Below are 23,736 nucleotides of genomic sequence, written 5' to 3'. Positions count from 1 at the left end.
TAGCGGTTAAATACTGTCAACTTTTAAGACGTAGTTTTATAGTATTGTAGTTACATTATTATAAAGGATTTCGACATTGTAATACTTTAGAAGTTTCAGAGTTATATTTGATAGTGTTACAAATTATAATTAAAGATTGTTTAACACCAATGAACAGAAATACGGTAAATGGGCAGTAAAATTTTACGATTGTTAAATTAGTCATGGTCAAAAGTTTAGTTACAGATTGATAATAAAAATGTCCGTCATTAATTATACAGGATTAAATAACGCTATAGCTTCGCCAGCTGTAAGAGAACACTTTTAGAGTTCCACTTACCAGTATTTCAACTCATTTCTATCGTAATGTTACAAAAATAGTAGTGTGTATAATGCTTACATAAATAAATTAAACTTTTTTTATATATTTTTTATTTTGTTTATAATCGTCAACTAAAAAATCGCTCATTAATTTTTTTTACAATTTTACTATACATTAATGACATTTACTCTATATCGGTATTTACATAACAAAGTATGATAAATAATATTCACATATAAATCAAAATATTCCTCAATAATAAATAAAGGAAAAGTCAGTAGTCCAATTCGTAAATAACAGAGTGAAGATAACGCAATAACTTTATCATTCTTGTCCAAATTTAATGCCGTGTATCTCTCGTTAAGTCCTCACTCCTCCGCCGCAGTGTACACACGAGTGACCTCACGCATACAGACGTACTCACCTGTAGCGGTCTCGTGCGCACTGTCACATAAAAGGGTGCGGTTATGGTGTCTTTATATTTGTGGTTTATGGTTTTTTATTGTCATTATTTTTTATGTAAATTGTTTTGGACTGATGTAATACTTCTTAATACTGTTATATTAAATTGAAGGATTGAAAGAGATTAATGGAGTTGGATTAAGGTTGCTAGAAACATTAACTTAGCTTTAGTTTAGATAACAAGTGATTTTTTTGTAAATAATAGATTTTTCAATATTTTTTAACAGCAATACTTTGCCACATATTGATTTCTAAAGTTAATGCATACATCGTATCACGCTTCGCAACGTTGATTCCGCGGTGCGTCTTTATCCGTCTGCGTTCGATCGCTAAATTACGTACCGTGGAAACGCACCGTAAGACGGTAAACTCTGACATTTCACGCACACATGAACACCTGCATTAGAGCATCGCTAGACGTCACCTGTCGACTCGACCGCGACCTCTACTTGCGAACACCGCGGTCAGCACTCACACCACGACAAAACAGCAAATCGAATTAAATCTTCATACAAGGAGACAAAACTTAAATTACAAAATAGCGTTTACGCCATTCAAATCATATACACACATAGATAGGTGTCGTTGCGCATGTGTGGATGTGCCATCGCTTTTGAATGGAAACCGCTGCTAGGTGATAAATAAATCTTATTGTGATTTAGATAGGGTTGGTTTTCCTTTGAACTAGGAAGTGAGATTGGTTAGAGCACGGCGAAATGTAGCTCTGAGGTCGTGGGAAGGCGAGCCGATCGACGATTCGGTTAGTTATATTATTTTCAGTGTTATAACGGTAATGTTTTTGATAAGGCTCAATATGGTTCGCTAAATATAGCAAATATCCATCGCACTATGCAATTTCATTTATAAATATCAAACTATTAGACCTTGGTAACTAATCTAACACGAAATTATATTATTCAATAGTTAAAAATTATATAATTTTGTCAAATACACCAAAGCTATTCTCAAAACTGTAATTAAAAAAGTAAAAAAAAATCAATAAAACCACTGACTGAAAACAAAAGGGAAGCTTATTTTTATTAAAAAAAAAACAGATTTATATTTTATCTAATTATTTATTGATGTTAACTTTAATGTAACAAAGTTTAATAGAATCTTTTAATTGCTCTACCGAACACTATGGTTATCGATGTAGATAAAAAAAAGTTTTATCTCAAACCGTAATAATATTCTTAAAAGCCACATTAAGGCATAAATAACGCAATTAGTGGATAATCTTTAATAATAACTAGTTTTATATATCGTGATCAAAATGTGTTTCCACGTGGGTTACTTCTTTTGATGTGCCGACAACTTTTACTTCATTAGAAAATAAACATTTAACTATTAATTTTTCCTAAATTAATCTTATTTCTTACTAATATTATAAATGCGAAAGTTTGGATGGATGTTTTTTTTATAACAGAAGGGGGCATACGTGCAGCGGGAACACCGAGGTGTACAACGACGCCCATGGACATCAGCAATGCCAGAGGAACGGCAGATGCGTTGCCGGCCTCGTTTCTTAAAGGACCCTAAGTCGTAGGGGTTTGGAAATACCGCTGAGGACTATTCCATGGTGTGGATGGAACCTGGTGATCTGTCGTGTCGTCCAAAGACGGAACTCGGCAGGAATCGTTCCAAACAATTCTTCAGAGCACTCCCCGTGGTAGATGCGGTAGATGCAGAGGGAATGTTACAAGGTATCTCTAGAACCGCTGCATTGATCACGCTGAAATTTGGCATAGAACGTAGTATGGAAGTACACATATGCTACTTATTTTTTTTAAATTCAGAAAGGACGGAGTCACGGGCGACAGCCAGTATAGTAATAAATATAGGGAGGTGGTTTATCGAGAACGCAAAATCATTTCATTTGTGATGAATGTAGCTTTTGATTAAGTAATTAATTAATAATCTTTACCAATTAAAGTATAATATTGATCGGTGAGATTTTGGTTATACAGGCTGTTGTTTTTGACTATTTGAAATAAAACAACTTTTAGGTAGGTTGTTAATTTTTTTTATATAAATTAAACGTATATTTTTCCAACACTGGAAATTATTTAAAAGTAGTAGCATACCTTATTTTCATTTAATTTACGGAACAAAAACTGAAGTCTAAAAATTTTATGTCAAACAGAACGTATTAACTATTTTATAAGATTAAGTTACTTTTTATCGTGACAGCAATTATTACTTTTTTTCCAAAATTGTGACGTAATCTATAGGTATTTATTGTTACCTATTCAGTGTACCTTGTGTCGAATGGTTACATATTTTTCAGATGTAAATCTTGTCAATGATTAATCTCCTCTCATTCGGAACCCTACTTTAAGTTCAAAAAATATTACACGTGTAAATCATCACGCACAGTACAAGAGAGCAAAAATTTAATTTGAAGCGGACGTTGAAATATTACATAATGTATATGAAAAGGTCTCAGATTTGGGCGCTGTTCGCCTTGGTTTATCTCAGATAAACATCTTCGAAATATTTTTGAGTGCGTGATAATTTTAAAGTGTTCAAAATCTCTCGATTCGTGGAAAAAGTTATGTATAATAATACAAATTATTTGCGAAGAAATGTAATTGTGAACATTAATCATATTGTGTTCAAAGTTTACAAATAATTCAATTAACCTGATTAAAATTTCAATCATAGGAATAAATTGAACACGCTGTATTTTCTAAGCTATTGATGAAGAAATTGAAGGTATTATAATGATCCAATATTTCGTCTTTAAACGCTAATTACTGCTATATTTAATTAACGGATAGTCAACAACTGTAGATTAAGTAGGTCATTCACCTTAACGATATAGATCTGAGGCAAGCATAATGCGTTAAGAATGAACGTCTTCTTTTAATAGTATAACGGACCACTTAAGTGGTCAGCCAAGGTGCAAACACGGGTCTTGTGTTGTAAATTGTTAGCACAACCATACGCTTGTTTGGTTTACTAATGAGCAAGCTCTCTGAGTGCTGGTAATCTCCACTATACTTGCTTGTCATTAGGGTATGCCGGCGTTTCGTGTTTTTTTTATCACGTACTTCGAGTTTGCCTTTTTCCTTTACCGCGTCAGTAGAGTGAATTTGTTAGATGTGTTACTTCTGAGTTGCGTTTGTTTGTTTTGAATACTTGAGTATCTCTTTACTTAATATAAGATCGTTACTAAAGAGATATAAACAGTGAATATGAATGATTTTTTTTTAAAGTATACGTTCACTTTATTCATGTTATTAAAGAAAGAAAAATATAGTTGCTATGGTTACGTTGTTTTGTTATAAGTTTATTTTGTAAATTCAAAAATGAATTACAAAAATTAATTTATTACATAAAGACGACAGATTTATCATTTAATTAAATTGATTAATTGTTACCAAAATATTTAAACCTGTTTTTAATCTTGTTATCAATTAATATTACACTTTTTTTCCTTTGCTGTCATTATTATTTGGTAAATGTAAATCATTTAGACCGGATTGATTAATTAAAATGAAATAATATGCATTTAAGATTATTTTTTTAATCACGACTATATTTTTGAAAATTTTATATACTAAACACTTTTGAACTGGTCTAAAACAGCTGCCCGACCTGATGAAGATGACCGACGAACCAGTAATGTTTCTGTCGCGTTTACAGCTTTTAACTTTCGTTGACTAGCCGCCGCGCTCATAAATCGTTCATTGGTCGCTAACGGAGTCAATCGCTCTGGATTTCAATAAAATCTACACCAAGCAAGATTAAATAATGACAGCAACACTAAAACTAAGTAAACAAAATTCTAAAGTTACATTTATAGTTATATAATACTAGTCGTCACCCGTGACTCCTTCCAGTGTTATTCCAAACTATGTTCTATCATCATCATTAGCTCACAATTTGTCCCCACTGAGGGGCTCGAAGCCTACCCTAAGTCAAGGGTGATCAGGCCATAGTCAACCACGCTGGCCAAGTGCGGGTTGGTTGACTTCACACATATCTTTGAATTGCTTCTCAGATATGTGCAGGTTGCATCACGATGTTTTCCTTCACCGTAAGAACGTCGGATAAATGTACATATGTAAATCTGAAATCGAAAAACACATTGGTACATGGCGGGATTCGAACCCAGGACCTGCAGATTGCAAGACAAGTGCTTGACCACTGAGCCACCGGCGCTCTATGTTCTATGTTTATGCCAAATTTCCATCCATACAGCCGATCCGAAGATTCGTTGTAACAAACATCCATGTAAACATTCGCATTTTTAATATTAGTACGATTTAAAAAAAAAATTAAAAAAATTGTGATGCTCATAATAAAATATTGTAAGATTTAATATTGGGTAAGTACAATCGTTTAAACATTACTCTAAGATTATGCCAATATTTACGATTCCTCGTGACCTTTTTTTCTCACCTCGGACGAGGCGCGTTGTAATAATTTCTATTTAAAACGAGACATAAATCTAAGCTCTATTGCTTTGTGAATAGGAAATTTATTAGCGTGTAAGAGATTAAAATCATTCTATACTTAAAAGTTCAGCCATTTTCAATATTTACGACCTTTCTGGTTGTAGGTTTATGTTAGACGCTTTTAATTATTAGTCCGATTGAATAAGTTTCACAGTTTATAGTTTTATATTATTCCTTTATGCGTACTTGGAAAAAGGTATTTTCCAGGACATCGGCGAATGAAAATCCATAACCTCTGCCTACTCCTATAGGACACAGGTGTGAGTTATGTTTTTGTTTAAATATTCGATGTTAAATAAAAATTTCTTCCACTACTCAACTAAAGAGATTTTTAATAGACAAGGACTAATTGCTCTTGGTACTTGGTGATTTTAAAAATGTCGGATTTCAAATTAAAGCATTTTTAATCACAAACACAAAAAGGTTTTGTGTTGACATATTCTTAATATGGATAAATATTCTAGTAATCTACTAGTTTTATTATATTTATCTATACATATTTATACGTGCACCGAAAACTTTGTGATCATTTTAAAGCAAATCGCGCTAAAGGTTAAACGTGAAATTTGATACAGTTAAGTTAATTTAGAGAAGAAGTGCGTAAAGTTATTAAGTAAAAATCCCATACGCTAAGATAAATTTGCAATAAATCCTAAGCTTTACTTATTGTGTACTATTTTAAGGTCATTGAGGTTACTATCAAATGGCTTGTTTGTTGATTCCTGCCGCGATGTGAATTAAAATACAATAGCGTTTCGCGACTAGGTGAATATGTGACGTCGGTTCAGTTGAAAGCGGTTTAGTGGCGATATATCCTTCAGTACGTACGCGGGGTGGGTTAACGCGTGATTACTATCTGCGATTCTAATATACGACGATGAATCATTGACAGGGAGAGCTGGATAGAATGACTAGTGCCTTTCGTGTCGTCTAAGGGAAGTCAACGACAAATAGTCAAATAATTTTGAAGGGAATAGGGTTGTAACATTGGATAATAATATATTATGTAATTGAAACGTTTAATGTACTAAAGCATAAGATCAAAAGTTGATTAATTACATCTTTATATATATAATTCTTCTGTGAGTGTGTATGTCACTGAACTTCTCTCAAACGACTGGACCGATTTTGATGAAATTTTTTGTGTGTGTTAAAGGGGATCTGGGAATGGTTTAGATTCACAATTTTGTCCTGTGGACAATGTTTTTTTAATTAATTTTTAATATATTAGTAGTTGTGGATTTTGGAATGTTTTACATTGGATCCGACAGACGGCGCTACCAGCGCAGTGTCAAATTTTAAACAATATTCGAAATTTAATTTTAGTCTGTCCCTAGCTTAGCTTATTAAAAAAAGTTTGAAATTTTCAAATCAAAGACGTGTAGACAGGACAATGTCTGTCGGGTCCGCTAGTCTAATTAATAAAATGTAATTTATGTTACTTTTAATATCTTTTAAAATCACAATAAAACAAAATATTTACTAAACTAGATTTAATTTGTTTTTGCTAAAACTTATAGCAAAAACCTATATAAATTAGGTTCGTGTTAAATAAAAAAAAAAGATTAGTGTAAGTTAAAATTATAATTAAGCTATATCTTCCTCTCTAGTTCATATATACACATAACCGTTATAATTACAAATAATAATAATTTTACTTTCAAATGTTTTTCAAATTGACAACCCTATAAACGCGCGTGCCCATTCACACAATTTGTAAGCGGCGCTCGCACGGCTACCCGATGCGAGCAAACAAGGATCAAGACTCCTCGCGCCTATCTAAACAGACATGTGTCAAAATGTTCAATGGAATTCTATAGTTGACAAGCCATTACCGACCTTATGTACGTATGCTGTCATCTATGTTGAGTTAGATCATCATTTTGTTTTAGAACTAGAACTATAAAGACTATTAAATACAACATATTTTGTTGTTAATAAAATGTATTATTTCTATGAATTCAATAATGTTTTTAGCTGTTTGTTAACATTTTCTTGTAGACGCTTAATCAATTTCTTGTTATGTTGAATGATATCCAAAGTTTATATTGAATGTCAGAGGATTAAAAATTTATTTAATCCTTCATATAGATATAAGATTTTGAAATCACGTCGAATAACAAAGTTGCAAATTGATTTCGAATGTACACCTCGTTTTGCACAATCGAATGACTCGATTACTATTCGATTCGCATCGCCTATTGTTTATTCGATAACGCCGTCATTCGATATTTATTGGCGCTAAAATGCCTCAATCATAGCAATGAAGTCGAACTGGAAATAAACTAAGCTTTAAAGCCGATTATACGTATTACGTAAGGAAAACACGTGGAATTTAACCTAATAGAATTTTGATTGTAAAATATTCTTGGAACGTAAGAATAGCCAGTTTATTTAGTAAGATTTAATACTACAATAATGATAAACAAATATAACTAAGTAACTTTTTTAAGTATATTGATAATGGATTTAGTTTTTAATCTTCAGAATCTCGCGTCTTGCATCATCACGAGTTATATTAACATTTTCGCGACAAAAGGTCATCGAAAAGCGAAATTTGTTTATCAAAGTCCTAATTCAGATTCGTTGCATGTACCAACACCTACAGCCGACACTAGATCTAACATTATTGTGTACGCGCAACGTGTTCTCCTTGCATTTAACATTCCCCACACAATTTACAATTTTGTGTAAACGACACAAAATAGTGTTGTTCTTTTTTACATCTACAAATTTTATACACACCTGGATTGTATTTGTAGAAACGTAGCAACGCAGATTTATGTGTTTAATACTTAAGGTTCGATCCAGATAAGTTTGTCTTCCGTTCTTTTTTTTCTTTTTTAAGAATATAACGGCCCAGTTACTTTAATGTAATTTGGCGTATACAAAATTAAAAACTACTAAATTTCCGTCGGTATTTTATCAACTCTAAATAGCAGTTCGTGTTAACAATATCTTTTTAAATTTTATAGCTTGTTTAAAACATGTCGTCAAATCAATGTTCACTAGCTACAACTTAAATCTATCGACGTTCATGTACATTGCACAACACTAATTGAATTTGACGCTACTATCAAAACACACAACACCTTATTTTGTAATCAAATCAATGTATTTAGAATTTTATTCCAATAGCGTATAGTTTAAATTCAAATGCAGCAATACCTAGATATAATTAGAGGCGACGATGACGGCACTGCACGCGGCGGTGTTCAACAAAACGTCACTTGTTATTCCAGTCGCGGCTCGTTATGTAAGCTGAAGTAGATTAATGGGTCAATGTACTTGCTATTCGGTTGCTTCTTTTATCAGGGGTCCGTAATCGGATTTACTTTGTAACTTGATCATGATGACGCAGGTGTTCTAAACAGTTATCCTTAAAAGTTGGCTGGAGAAATGCTGGCCACGTAAAGCAGCTTAATTTCTTATGATGATTAATTTCTATAGCACCTGGTGATATGATCGAAATATGACTCGCATTTGTTTTGTATTATTGCGTTCACTCCTCGTTTGAAGTAACTCATAGTGTTTATAAGGACATTCTTACGTAATTACCTTTTGCAGGTTTATACAAAGTAAAATATTCAAAAAGCTTTGTAGCACCATCAAAATTCTGGAGGCCAATCGCATTTGTAAAACTCAGTTAGTAAACAGGAAAGTAAGACGCAATTATTATATTCTGTGATTTCGCCCAACGTAGTACAAGTTTTTTTTTTTATTTAAAAGAGCAATGCTTATCAAGTAGTTTTTCTTTAAAATATTAGGATTGTAGGAATTTTAGTACAGTTTAATTGATTGTGTATAGGGCAACCCCCCCCCCTCATCCCCTTTGCAACACCCATATGTGATTTATTCAAGGCATATGGATTTTTTAAATTTGTGTAAGTAAAGTCAATATTTGTTTTTAAGATAACTCATAATTTTAAACTAAATGTGTCATTTATAATTGACATTTCAGATAATAATATCAAAGAATCGGTTGTAAATGTGTTATGTTTTATTGCAAATAGTAAATTACTTGTCAATTAGCAATTCATATAGACACTGCCAAAATAACAATAATTTACAACAAGGAAACATAGCTATAAATATTTTTTGATATTAATAAATTAATATTGACATTTGAGGTCAAACAATTACGACGAGCGACCGCTCCGTATTCAAAATGACGATCATCTCGGTATTTTTTACGACATTAAACCGATAAGGCATAATAAAACCACGGATAAACTCCGTTAAAGTCGACACGTCTGTATATGTGGAAAAATCGTCGTAAATTCCTTATAAATAGATTTTCAAACGCATCACCGCCAGGGGGCGCCCAGCCGTGAATCGATATCAGAAAATCGATTCCGCCGAGCACATTTTGTAGATAAAACGTATCGAAAGATTGCCGTAATGACAATTTATGCTCTAGTGCAGTTGGATATGTAAACGAGGCTTAGACAAGTGTGGCGGCGTCCGATCTAATGGGGACCACCCGTGCGAAGCAATTTTTGATATTGATTCGGTCAACAATATCGATTTTTTTCCTATTTTAGTGATGCTCCGGTGCTTTCGATGCGTCGATAGTCTGTTGATGGTTATTTTATGGAAAATTTATTGGTGTTGTCATCACTACGTCTAATGAGGAATTAGCTTATTTTATGGTTTTATATATTTATATATAAGAACATAATGATTTAGGAATGGATTTCCGAAACGTTTGATTCTTCATATATTTATGTGTAAATTGTAATTATCAGTAATTTGGTATTGTATAAAAAGTAACAGAGAAATTAAACTTTTTAAGCCCTTAAAATCAAGGCCGAGATGAAATGAAAAGAAGGTGTTATGTTATTGCACACGGGTAGTACTTAGTAGACATATTAGTGAAGCTTTTATACTATTGTATATCACTGCGTTTCTAAAAATAATTCTATTTATCTTTCTCATGTTTTATAAATTTAAATATATATATACATATCATAAACGAAACAATTAAAATAATATTGTTCAAATAAGTTTATATTTAATTGGCTACATATTATTTATGAAATCGAAACCTTTAAAATAATGATACGACCGATGCAAAAACCACAAATTACTCAACACGAATGTAACAAATGAGAACTCATTAATCAACAAACATTTTACTGAATAAATCATACTATTTCATATTTATTTTGACTCTTCATTTCAATTTCATGGCCGTTTTAAATATTAAAAAAGAATTATCGTATATTAAAAAAATGCATATTATGATAGCCGGATGTAAAATAAGGTAACTTAATATGAAATTTAACTATATTATACCAAATAGTTAAACACTAGTATTAACAGCCGTGCTTGCAGCGCTGCGCCTGCGAGTTCCTGACTGCGTGGTTCAGATGCGCCGCCGCCCGCCATTGTTTCTCGAGCCCACCGCTAGGACGAAGTTATCGGAAAATGCTTCTATAGTGCGGGCTATACGGCTTCTCAATATCATATCTAGAGATATAGATTTATTTAGTTGCAGCGAGTCGAAATTCACAGAGGCTGCGTACAGATGTGTGGAAGACGTTTGAATATTGATGTTTAGTTACGCGTTTATATATTCTTGCACTGTTTATCTATGTTTTTTTTTTCTTTTTATTTATCATTGTTATGTGTTATATACTGTTATTATAAAATATGTTATCTTGTAAACTGTTATGTAAAGTGTGTATAGTGTCAAATTGGTTGTATACTGTGAGGATGCTATGCAGTTTTTAAATAAATAAATAAGAAACTTGTTTATACGTTTATAAGTTTTACAAATTCTTTATTGGTCAAGAACGCATAACAATAACCAACGCATAATGTCCCAACAGTCACGTCAAAATTCTGCGTAAGGCGCTAGACACGGTATTACAGGGTTGACGTATATCAAGCTTAAATGTATTTATGATTAAGCCATACATTTTTATAAAATTATCTTTCTTAAATAACTTAATTTGATTCTTGTAATCTGCATAAATAAGTGCCAATAAAGTCATATCACGTTCTCTTTTCATTCGTACTTATGTTAAAATGTCATAAAAACCAAAAATAACCAAAAAGAATAAAAGTAGTAAAAGAAACTAAACGTAAAAGTGTACCTATTAAGAATATTTTAAATACTATTTTCTAGTATGTACATGATAGTAAAAGTGGATTAAAATAGATTCAATGAAGGCAATTTATAGATTAGCACGTGTGTACATCGTCACGCGCGACGTAGCGTGAAATGGCCGCACGCGTCGTGTGCTGCCGAGCTGTTGAGGCACGAGCCGGCGTGATAATCATCTCTTATAGTGATTACTTTATTAGTTAAATAAAGCTCCAAACTAAATAACATTTAATATTATTTCCGGTACATTCTGTGTCTTATGCATTCAAAGGGTTAAAGAATCAATACTTTTACATTAGAAAAAGGTTGATTAAAAATATGTGAGTTCTAAACTTTGTTTTAAAATATATAGGAACCTATGTCAAAATACATATTTTTAGGTTCTTCTACTATAAATATAATCTTACTAATATTATAAATGCGAATGTTTATATGAGTGACGCTGAAATTTGGTATTAGAACATTTTCTGGTAGAACACATAGGCTACTAATTATGTTGTTTTTCCGTCCGGGCGACTATAAGTTCTATGATAAATTACAATCTTGAACAATTTATTTTAAGTCTTATTATCTTCAAACCATAAGTTTTAATACATGTTTGTCATTATAATTTCACGGTAAAGTACAGTCACACCAACATAAACAGTGTCCGTTACTTACTCGACGAATTCAAACAAAGACATCATTTTGTTAAGGTATGCGAGGTATTTTCGATTTACGCACCTCCCGACAATAACTTCGTACAGTTGAGAGCTTGAATAACTGAACCGTACAGTTCCCAGGCATTGAATATCGCGAAGTGCATCTACGGTAGTTTATTAGTTGTGGTGCGACGCATTGCCACGTCACTGCCTGTTATTTATATTATACTTATCACTAGGCGGTGCGGTGTGGTCGTCACCTTCGTAGTCATAGACAATTATCAACAACATTAAAGACATTTAAACTTCATATAAAGCAAACGAAAGTACTTAAGAAATTAATTTTGATAGGTTATTTTCGAATGTGTCTTATGAGATGAAAATAAAAAACAAAACATAATCGATATTCCTCATTTGGTCGATTAAATAGAATCAATGAAATCAATGGGAAACACGCAAATGATACACTTAAGAAGAAAACCGACAATGTGTCAGTAACTAGTGTGTGTCGCAACACTAGACCTACAAAATTATCAACGCTCACATCCCCTCACAACATCTGTCTTACACTTAACTATAGATAAATGCCGTTTGCTCGAAAGTTTTTTTTATAAATATTGTCTTAAAATACTTTACTATGATGTCCTTCTCTTTTTAGAACTTTTTTTACAACAAAATAATGTAAAAAATTGCATTAAAATTGAATCGTAATTGAACATCTATACTGTATTTATTCGCAAAATCGAGGGAATCACGTATTGAGTGATAATGACAACTGAGCGAGCCGAATTTCGATTGCGATTGATTGCACTCAATTTTATAGAATCGATCCGATACTGCGGTACCGGTGCCCCATCATTTTCTCAGAAGAGGTGATAAACATGCCAAAGGTTGAGAATTAAGATCAATTTGAAGGCACTTTTATATTCGGCGGCTACGTGATAAAGTACATTAAAATACTGACGAAATATTTCATGTGAACTAAATTTCGTTTACGAAGTTACATAGAACAAAAATGTTCAACAGAAGTATAGGCCTATTTAACAAGTCCTTGTCACATTGTACACAATAATTTATTCAGGCTTTTTTTTTAATATGTCAAGTGTTTTTTTTACAAATTTTAAGACCACTTAAATTAAAATATGCAATGCTGTACACTATTCATAAAACTAACAACATTGAATAACGAAACAAGTTATAAAGCTAACAACGAACATATTTTTACATCTTGAACCTCGCACCTTTTCAACTCCATCAACGTGTGGTATACAAATTATAAACTAACAATAACATGAAGTAATTTCTTATTTCTTACAACTGTCGCTTGCGAGTCGATGATCCTGACATCCCACTTTCGCTTCCTTTCAAACAGCAAACGTACAAACGATTCAAAATAATAATGGATTCAATAACCCACACATCCGCGCCGTCATTTTCGCGTGATCTTTTTAATGAGCACTCTATTTGAACACCCGAAATCTAACAATACATCTAATCAGCGTTCGAAAATCAAAAATCACTACCGTTACTATAATTCGTAACCGATTTAATCATCTCTCGATTCAGAATCGATTCAATGATCGACATAGTGACGCCCTCTATGAACGGAGTAAGCATAAAGGAAAAGAAAGTGTTGAGTCCGTTAACGATGTTTGAATTAGGAATAGTGTTCGCACACCCGACGAAGATTGACGCAGCAAAATTGGTACCGTGCATGTCGCGTGAACCATTTTAATACTTTCTCCGCCTTATGTAGATCTGTTATACGTGAGAAATTATAGTTCAAGCTTAAATGGCGTCAGCGAATTGTAGTCTGTAATTTTATTGCTGATTAATACGTAATAGGAAGAGAAAATCATATCAATTAATCTTAATAATGTTATATTTATAACGAATGTCTGGATGGATGGATGTTCGTAAGATGGTGTATCCATAACGGCTTTATGGATCTCTATGAAATTTGGCATAGATGTAGAACATAGTCTGGAAGAACACATAAGGCTATTAATCAAGCTTTTTTTATTTCCTCGCGGACGGAGTCGAGGGCGACAACTAGTGACATATAAATAAAATTCATTAATAAAAACTTAGTACTATTTAACTCAAGACTATAAAATATTAGGTTAATTTAGTTATGAAAGTATTTGAAAATTAGTTACATAGCGATTGCCTAACAATACTTAAGATTAAGTCACACCTAATTGAATCCTAAGCGTTACAACCAATTGATTTTACGAAACTTTTTGCAATAAATTCATGGGCTTGTCGATAAAAATGACAGCCATTTGACAGCTGTCAATTATAACCTATCAAATTGGTATAAAAAGTTGACGGTTATGAGTGAACTTGGACGATTTAATTTGTCACTATGTCATGAGATAATTAATTCTATTTTTAAAAAAGTAGCAATTAAAGGTAGTAAACGCGCAATTTGTTGTTGTGTATGGGCAGTGGTCGCTATTTTGGCGAATTTAAATGGCCGCTTATACAATTGCCACCTTATAATACAAAAAAAACAAACTACTCAATGTGTTTTCTTTTATAAAATGCATCCAATAAATCTTTAAAAGTTATACGCCGTAAAATACATTGTTATTTTGTTCAACAAGACATATTCTCGCTTAGTAAAGCGCTACTAGTAATTTAGGTGTCAAAATTATTGGTGTATAAAGAAATTATATACCGAGAATATTCGATCGAAACGTGCAAAAGCTGACAAACAACTTGAAGTGCGACGTAACAAAAAGTTCGAGGCAACACCCCTTTTATATAAAAAAAAAACTGAAGTACTCTTAACGGTAACTCCGTTTCAAAATACACCGATGTTCGATCACAAAGTCGAAAAAGCACATAAATTATTCATACCACGTACCCACATTAAACTTCATTATAATATCCAATGCGCCTGCGCCGAACCGATCTTTAATTTCAATATTCTTACATAATTTTTTGATACATTTTCAATGTTGCAAAAAAAAAACGAAGAAATTAATCGAAATACACTGAAATTACTTAAGTGCATTTTTATGCAGATATATTTCGCTGTCGGGTGTAAAATTTTTAATGATAACATTACACTTTCTCGTTTGACTCGCACACTATTATTATCAACACTCCAGTTATTGCACTCGCACTGTAAATTGCTTGTTTATTACATTATTTCGCTTTACTTGTCTTATTAATCGTATCTCGTACGAAGTACAAATAAATTATGAGGTACAAGAACTGACCTGATAAGTAGACGGATCGACTTTAGTGCAAAAATATGTTGTTTTTGTTTCCTTGCATTGCGAGCATTGCGCACGCGCAGTCCCAAAAAATCGTCGACGCGAGTCGTCTATTCAATCAGTACATTCATGGCGACTACAAATCACGGCAAATTTTCACAACGATCTTGACAAACATGCTGCGAGAGACTGGAAATGTCGACGACTGGTGCCTGTGCACTGTTAGGAAGAAAATCCGACGCTGTGGTTTATCGGCGCAACACTAGCCTTATTAAAATATCAAAGCTAATGTCCCTTCGTAATCAATCTGACACTTGACTTAGTAAAAAAACGCGCCATTCGTGCTAAAGGATTCTAACTAATAATGTCGAAAATTACAATTTTCTAAGATCTGTATTGCATAAGTTTCGCAAATTTATATCGCTTTGTGTACAAAGGGCCTTATAACAGTTTAGTGTACTGAAGCGTACTTAATTCATTGAATATATTTGTATAAAACAGTTAACTAGTTGCATTAGCAAAAAGTTCACATGTCTATGGCCATCAGTGTGATTTGTGGATGTTTCAGTATGTCACAATCGTAATAATTTTATACACTAAATGAACACATTTGCGATGTAAAAAGCAGTAGCTGTTAGTCTGTAATCGTGGTTCAAAGGTTAATTGATCACATTCGTTTTCGCAATGATTGACGAATATATAAAAAATTGTGCGTTAGTCTTGTTGCGTTTCGAGGCTCGTTTCGCTGTCCACAGGTCAGAGGTCTTTTCTAACTTTGTATAGAGGCTTCTCTACTTTTCGAGTGTTGATTGTAGAAAGTGAATTGGCCTGTTAAGTAAAAAATCACTAAACCATTTGGATATTTCGTTGACGTATGCGTAAAATGGTGTATTCGTGAAATCTTATGTTACGCATTTCGTATCCAACACCGCTTAACTATTGACGTCTAAACTTATTTTTTTGTAATGTGAACACCGAGGTGTTCATCAACGCCCGTGGACAATACCAGAGGAACCGCAGTTGCGTTGCCAGCCTTTGAGACGGTGATACCCTTGCATCTTGAAGGACTCCAAGTCGTAGCGGTTTGGAAATACAGCCGAGGTCAAACCATTCCACAACACGGTTGTGCGAGGTAGAAAATTACGTGAAAACCGCACGGTTGTGGATTGCCAGCCATCGAGATGGTGTGTATGGAACCTGGCGGTCTTAGTGTCATCAAAATAACAACTCATAGTTTATTCGTGATCTATAAAACCATGTATTATGTATTCTATTAATGCGACTTCCGTATACTATCAAAATAAGTAGGTTTATTATAAAAACAAACATTGAAATAAGAATTGTGAATCAAGTCACATAATGATATACGACCAATTAATATGGACCTTAATTCGTCGTAATAAGAACGTAGTAAACGCCTACGTATTGTTTGAGGTATTCCTGTTTTAAATACATTTGAATAAATTGTTAATTATGTTAAAAATTTAATCAACAAATTGACTTTTGTAATAAATTTTTCAAATGAACTGTACCACTGTTAAATACGTTCAAAAAAAGGTAAGTTGTAGGTGATGGTTATAAATAGAGTTTTTATGAAGCTTAAATGATTTGAAGGTATGGCTGCCATAGTAGGTAAAGAATATCGCTACGAAAATTTAAAAAAAAAATCACAAATCATCAGAAAACTAAAGACACAGATAATATAACAAAATAATTTTAATGATTTAAAAATAATCGCTAGTTAAACTGTATCTAGATTACTTTACTTTATCAAAAAAATTAAATTAAAATAGCTCTTTACAAAATTGTCCATTAAAATAGTTGATTTATTAAAGTTCAACAACAATTAGTACAAGAAAACCATAGCGAATTTCTTTATTTATAGTTTTACGACTTTCCGAATTCGTTTGATTCCTTAATCACTGTCAAATTTATAGTCAGGTCTTAACTATAAATAGTGACTAATTAAATCCATTTTCCACTTGAGACTGGCCACGCGCGAGTCACTTGTTCGATTTCCACTGCCGCGGCCGCTAGACTGTATGAAAGCCGCGTTTAATAACGCTGAGAGCTACTAATTACATTATTGTTTGAAATTACGTAATACAGCATGATTCATAAATCTTGACTTATGGACTGCTTAACCGTTTAACGTCTTCGGTTGTAGCAGTCAAAATTTATATTGTTATTTTCCTTAAAATTAATACGTAAAATAATTAATTAAAAATTTCTAGCAGCTCACGGAAGCCTTTTATTAATTTTTTTAGCTTAAATTACACGTCAGTTTTAACTATAGAAAGCTTTTAACAACACTTAACGCAAATTTCTATTATGTTGTTTTATTTAATGTCCACTAAACGAAAATTGATGGTAAAAAGTGATTTGACGTCAAATTATACGGTTGCTACTTTTTGTATATTTTTAAAATATTGAAAAAAAAAACAGATGCAAAAAAATACTCAGCATAACCAATAGAAAGAAGATCACATAATTTCAAATACAAATCGATTGATTGCTAATTTTTTTTGTGTTTTAGATTTCAAAATAAAACCTTACAAACATAATAAAATCTATATGAACTTTACTGTCAGATATCTTTGTGGACATTGAAAGACGAATTCAATCTTGTAAATAGATAATAAAATTTCAATCTCATGATTTTTAAAGTCGTAAAAGTACAAAGCTCGCCGCCGCTTAGCTATTACAATTATTCATAAAACTTCTCCTAAGTATAATTCCATTGAAGCGAAGTGTACTACGTTATCAGACGCGAGCTTTTTGCGTAAAACGCGTATTGCACAAGTCCCTTAAAACTGTACAGGATGTTGTAAATTAAGAGTAAAGTTTTGTAATATATAAAAATCAAATGCTGTTTGTTAGTCTCGCTAAAACTCGAGAATGGCTGAACAGATTTATCTTATCTTGGTCTTGAAATGTTCGTGGAGGTCTAGGGAAGTTTTAAAATGTGAGGAATAATCAAATAATTGCCGGGAACTAATTAAGTTTTTCTTTATTCAACGCAGACAGCTAGTTTCGTATAGAAATCTCATTACAGAATTACTAAATAAAGCATCCTTTATAAAAATTATTAAAATCTTGAATGTAACTTTGAAACATAGTGATGAGGATTGTATGAATTTACGTAGTTTAGCCTAAGTACTTAATTCGTGACAGGACTTTATTTAATAGCTATAAATTTCAGTTTGGAGTGAGCTATGTGCTGTTGTCTCGTTATTGTTTGACGCGCGTTCAACGCACGTGTTTTAAAGCGATTAGTGCGCATTATAATGGGTTTATTTTATAATTTTGTCTCGGTGCCATCGCGTCCAGTTCTCGAGGTCCGTTATCGCAAAACAAGTGCAGCGGGAGGCGCGTTCAACGCACTTAACAGAAAATTGAATCGGCCGACATTATCGCGCGACAAAAAGCTGGCAAATTGATTCGGGTAGCAAATTGCCTGCGGCGGTCGCGCGACGACAATTCGCTATCTGTGCGCCGCCCCGACTCACTTATTACGTGTTACCTTTTGTTGAAGGCAATTGTTCTTAATATTATTTTGATTTAGCAAAAGAAAATTGGAGATTAAAACTAAATGTAACAAAATATGTATATATATAACAAATTTCTCTATTAAATATAAAATATAAATATCCTAACAGTGAATTTCATTTATTTTCTCTTTGATTTCGATTCATCCGTTCATACGCAACCCATCGAAAGGCCTTGGTCGGCCCTTTATTAGGAAATCATACGGCGTTAATCATCAACTCTGACTTAGTCTCGATCATCAATTATAATATATTTTTATTACTTTTATGTTTATTCTATTCGTTAAAATATAATGTGTACACCATTCCTGTAATTTGAAACCATAAGACAATTCAATAGCAAATAGAATTTCTATTGCGACACGTAATACCTCCATAGGGATTCATGTCATCAATCACGCGACATTACATGTGACCGATATTAATTATGAATTCGATAATAATGTATAGAACTGCATTTTGCCTTCAATATTTACTGTTCTATATGCAAATCCACATACAAGTTAATGACATTTTGTTTTATTACATAACGATTGAAGTTTGCTATTCATATTAAAATGTTTTTTTACATAAGTCACATTTGACACTTCATCAAAAACAAACCACCTAACATTGTAACGGCGGGAATGTTTAACTTTTTGAATTTAGAACAACACAATTAATTTTTAATTTTTCAAACTTAATTTTTTTAAAATATCGAATACATTTTATAATCATGTCAATTGAACATTGTTACAATATTGCGTTAGTCAACTCTTTCAGACACTAAGGATGTTACAAAAAAATCGAACGAAAATGAATATTTCCAAACAACTGAATTCGATTCACATTTGTGTAAAGTCCGAATCGATTCATTCACTTTAATCGATGTTTTTCAGCAGCTCACTTTGAAGATAAAACTGATAGATGTTAAATGTGACCTAGTAAAGTGACTCTGCTATACTTATTTACCTTTGTTCAATTTAATTAATTTATCAAACATAAATTGAATGACACAACATTAAAATTAATAATATGAATTACTTATTAGAAATTAATCTTAATTACTGTTTGCGCCCTTTTTATATAGAGTCGTGGCTCATTATTAGCACTTTTTTTTTCGGATAACATTCATTTTTAACACCTGCGATATACAATTTACGAGACGCCATTATATTCGATAATTGTGTAAATTACGATCCCGTGAAATACGCTTCGATAAAACTTAAGCATTACATTGCGAATGAATTTAAACCTAGGGTTGAATTACTGGATAAAGTAAACGACGCAATCACGTAATTAACGCATGATTAGTTTAGAATATATATTTTGTTTAATTTAAAATATTAGCTGATTTTTTTGTAAATTCACTAATATTTCTTTTTACCATTCCAATTAAGCTCTAGGCTTGTGCTAGGATATGGTTTACGACAATAGTCAAATGGCGGGATTCGAACCCCCGACCTCGTGATCGGAAATCCGTACCCTTAACCATTAGGCTATTGACGCTTCTTATGCGTTAAATGTACTCTATTTATCATGGGTTTCTGAGACCAAAATCCTTGTTTCTATATTGTTGTCTCTTTTTTGTCAAAGATAAAGACAGGTATGACAATATGTTTCATACAGAGATTTTGACTTCAGAAACCAACGGTTAAAGTGTATTTTATTGGGTACTTGAAGTATAATTTAGTGAAAAAAAAACAAATGCAAAAGCGTTAAATATTGTTTGGGGCTTTCAAAATAAATAAAATATACAGAACCAATGATAATTTCTCAAATAAATTTGCCGATATCTGTCTTTAGTAAAGGAATCTAAATATTCCGACCTCTTTCAACGATCAACATGATTTATATCGTATGGGATGCGTTCATTCTGCATAATGCCATTCAACTGTCCGTCTTGTGTTTAAATAGCTTTGTATACATCGTAACACTTAGCGGCTGCAAATTTCTGCACACAGGCTATTCGCATGTTGGCGTAAAAATACTGCTAGGGTGACACATGCCTGGTACATCAGACAATAATTTGTGGGGAACAATTTGTAGTAATAAAACTTTGTAGAATAACCGTTGAGTTAAATATACTTTGTGAGACTTGTATGAGACTTTACAGTGTGTTTGATATTTTCTAATTTCTATAGGGTGTCCCAAAAGGTTACGTATATAAGCGAAGTGGTTTTCGAAAGTTAACCGTAATTTTCGAAACATCTATATAGAACTTGTTTTTAGGGTTCCGTACTTCGAAAGAAAAAAAACGGAACCCTCTTTCATCATTTTGTTGTCCGTCCGTCTGTCTGTTAAGACTCTTTTTAAAAAAACGCGTTAAGGTATCAAACTGGAATTAATTTCATTTTATAATTTCATAATAATATCTAAAATTAATTATTTATAAACGAAAAACCTTTGAAAAAATACTCGTATTAAAATTGAGAAATTTCGAGATTGATATTCAATTAATTTACGTACATGTTTAATACACAGAAATTTTAAGCTTCTGAATGGGTTCGTGACAAGTATTGTGTTTCATATTGTGTATATAATTTTACATAATAAAACTTATGTATCCTTACCTTACATCCCTCGCACGTGAATGCACCGAAATGAAAACCGGCAGCAGGCTCCCCGCACACTTTACATTGCTGGTTCATCTGAAACAATTAAAAATATTTATTAAAAAAAGTAAAACCTTAATCTATATCTACCCTAATATGACATGGGTATCGCCATTATCGTCAACACTCTGTCCTTGTCCCACTACCTAGGGTTGGTGCACTACATTTCCGTCCTCCAAATCAATCTATCTACCGTCATCTCCCGCGTCATCCCCTTCTTAATCATGTCATCTTTCACGTAATCCCTCTCTTCTTAGGACTACCTCTACCAGTGTACCCCTTCACAGTCATACTAGACGTGTGTCTGTACTTATATATAATAATGTTTATATAAATAAATTACAAACTAATATAAGTATATAATGTAAACGGAAGCCAACATAGTGTGACCTTCAACAAGCATTATATTATATAAATTTGCATTGTATAATTATGATATATATCATTTTATTGTAAATAACAACTCAATAAATAAATTACTTAACTGCCCCCCCCCCCTTTATTGAAAAAATAGACTTACTAATTTTATATTAGAATTTTAATGTCGATCGATAAATTCCGATTTATTTTTTGTGTTCAAAAATATCGAACAATTTTTATCAAGTATAATAAGAATAAAATGTTCAAACAACATACCTAACCATTCTACAATATTGCAAAGTTCAAACTTTATAACCGCTTATAATTGAGATATGTTTGCGAAAGTGGCGTCCTCTCTGGGCAAAAGAAATTCTCAAAAACCCATGCGTTATTTAACATGATGTCAGTTAAATTCTGTTCAGTGTTGCGTCTCGTGTCGTCACCATAAAGTTTGAATAGCACTATACTACGTCGAATAAACAACCCAATGCTGTTTGATATTCAAACAAGAAACGAACTTCAAGTGTTATGATTATAAAAGTTGGATGCTCAAAAATTAGGTTCTGTGTACTTTAAAAATGTTAAATACACAACAACAGTCACCAATATGAAATGAAATCAATTTAAGATGGACATAAACGAAAATTTTATTTATTTTGTTATACAAAACCATTTTAATACGAGTATATATAGGATAAGATATATTTTTAGATCTAGGTTCGTATAAATTTCATCTAAAATTCTTTATTTTATAACATGTAAAAATATTTTCATTCAAAATGTATTTTAAATCTTACTTCTTACTAATGTTATAAATGCAAATGTTTGGATGGATGGATAGATGTTTGTTTAAAGGTATCTTCAGAACAGCTGCATGGATCTCGCTGAAATTTTGCATAGATGTAGAACATAGCTTGGAAGAACACATGGGCTACTTATTGTTTTTTTTTTAATTCCGTGCAGACGAAGTCGCGGGCGACAGCTAATATTGATATAAATATCTTAAGAGGAAATGTAATTTTTATAATTACATCTTAATGTTATAAAGAAAGAAATAAGTTAAATGAGATACGATGTTTAAGTAGTCGATCCATCAAACAAAGATTAACTTGTTAATAACTGACATTTTTATCAATGGGAGCATATTTTGCGACAAATGCGACATTCCTACCTTTAATTATTTTATAATATGTAAAATAAGCATCAAAACAGCGAATTTCGTCAGTATTTTCACAATTAGAAGTTATATCTTGCAGAAGATAAACTATTGGGTCCACCGACCACACTCTTGTGATTCTCTTTTTAAAAACAAAAGAGCAACAACAAGATGTTTAACACAAATAAAAGTTGCGGAATTTTTAGGTTATGTTTCACAAAACATAAGCGCCTTCGATATTCAAATTTTAAAAGTAACTAGCCATCAAGACACAGCCACACAGAAGACAGGCGTGAAGTGGAAGCAATTCCGCGTTTCGTCTGATGAGTGTGCGTCCCGGAGGCCTTATAAAGTCCTCTTTCCCTTCCCACCCTCTTTCTTATAAGGAAAGGATGGGATGTGGAAGTGGACTTTCCGGATGAGAGGATGCATGGAAAGGGAAAATATTTTCTATTTGTGCATCCTCTCCTCCGTCGATTAAAGGTAGGCAACGCCTATGCAATTGCATGTGTCTATGGGCAACGGTCACTTCGCTATTTCAGCGATTTCAGGTGGCCGCTCGCTCGTTTGCCACCTACTGATATAAAAAAAAGAAATACTATGAAATAAGTTCTAACCTCAAAATACCATCAAAACTCCCACTTATTCGTTACCCTTTCTATAAGAAATGAATATTTTAATTCTTCCACGTTAATATATTTGGTAATAAATAAACATGATATTAAAATATTTAAATAAGATCGCTGTTAACAAATTTAAAAAGTTCATCACATAACAGTACAACGGGTCAATCGACGCGCCAGTCATTTTATTTGATTTACGTAACGATACAAATGCTGACTCATCGCTGTAAGTGTATCGTTTTGATATAC

The 23,736-nt window shown here is 32.5% G+C and overlaps 1 protein-coding gene across 1 annotated transcript in view; it reads right to left on the bottom strand.

Moving 5' to 3' along the window:
* LOC106121546 (protein embryonic gonad) overlaps positions 1–21,384 on the bottom strand; it is a 39,733-nt gene extending 18,349 nt beyond the window's left edge. The window contains exon 1 of the mRNA XM_013317256.1: positions 21,307–21,384. Within this exon, the coding sequence (XP_013172710.1) occupies positions 21,307–21,384 (78 nt within the window). The remainder of the gene's footprint in view (positions 1–21,306) is intronic.
* Between the last annotated feature and the right edge of the window lie 2,352 nt (positions 21,385–23,736).

The sequence above is a fragment of the Papilio xuthus genome, unplaced genomic scaffold, assembly GCF_000836235.2.
Source record: "Papilio xuthus unplaced genomic scaffold, Pxut_1.1 DF826945.1, whole genome shotgun sequence".
NCBI lineage: Eukaryota > Metazoa > Arthropoda > Insecta > Lepidoptera > Papilionidae > Papilio > Papilio xuthus.
Note: the sequence above shows the minus strand (reverse complement) of the source record. Positions and strands in the feature narration are given on the sequence as shown.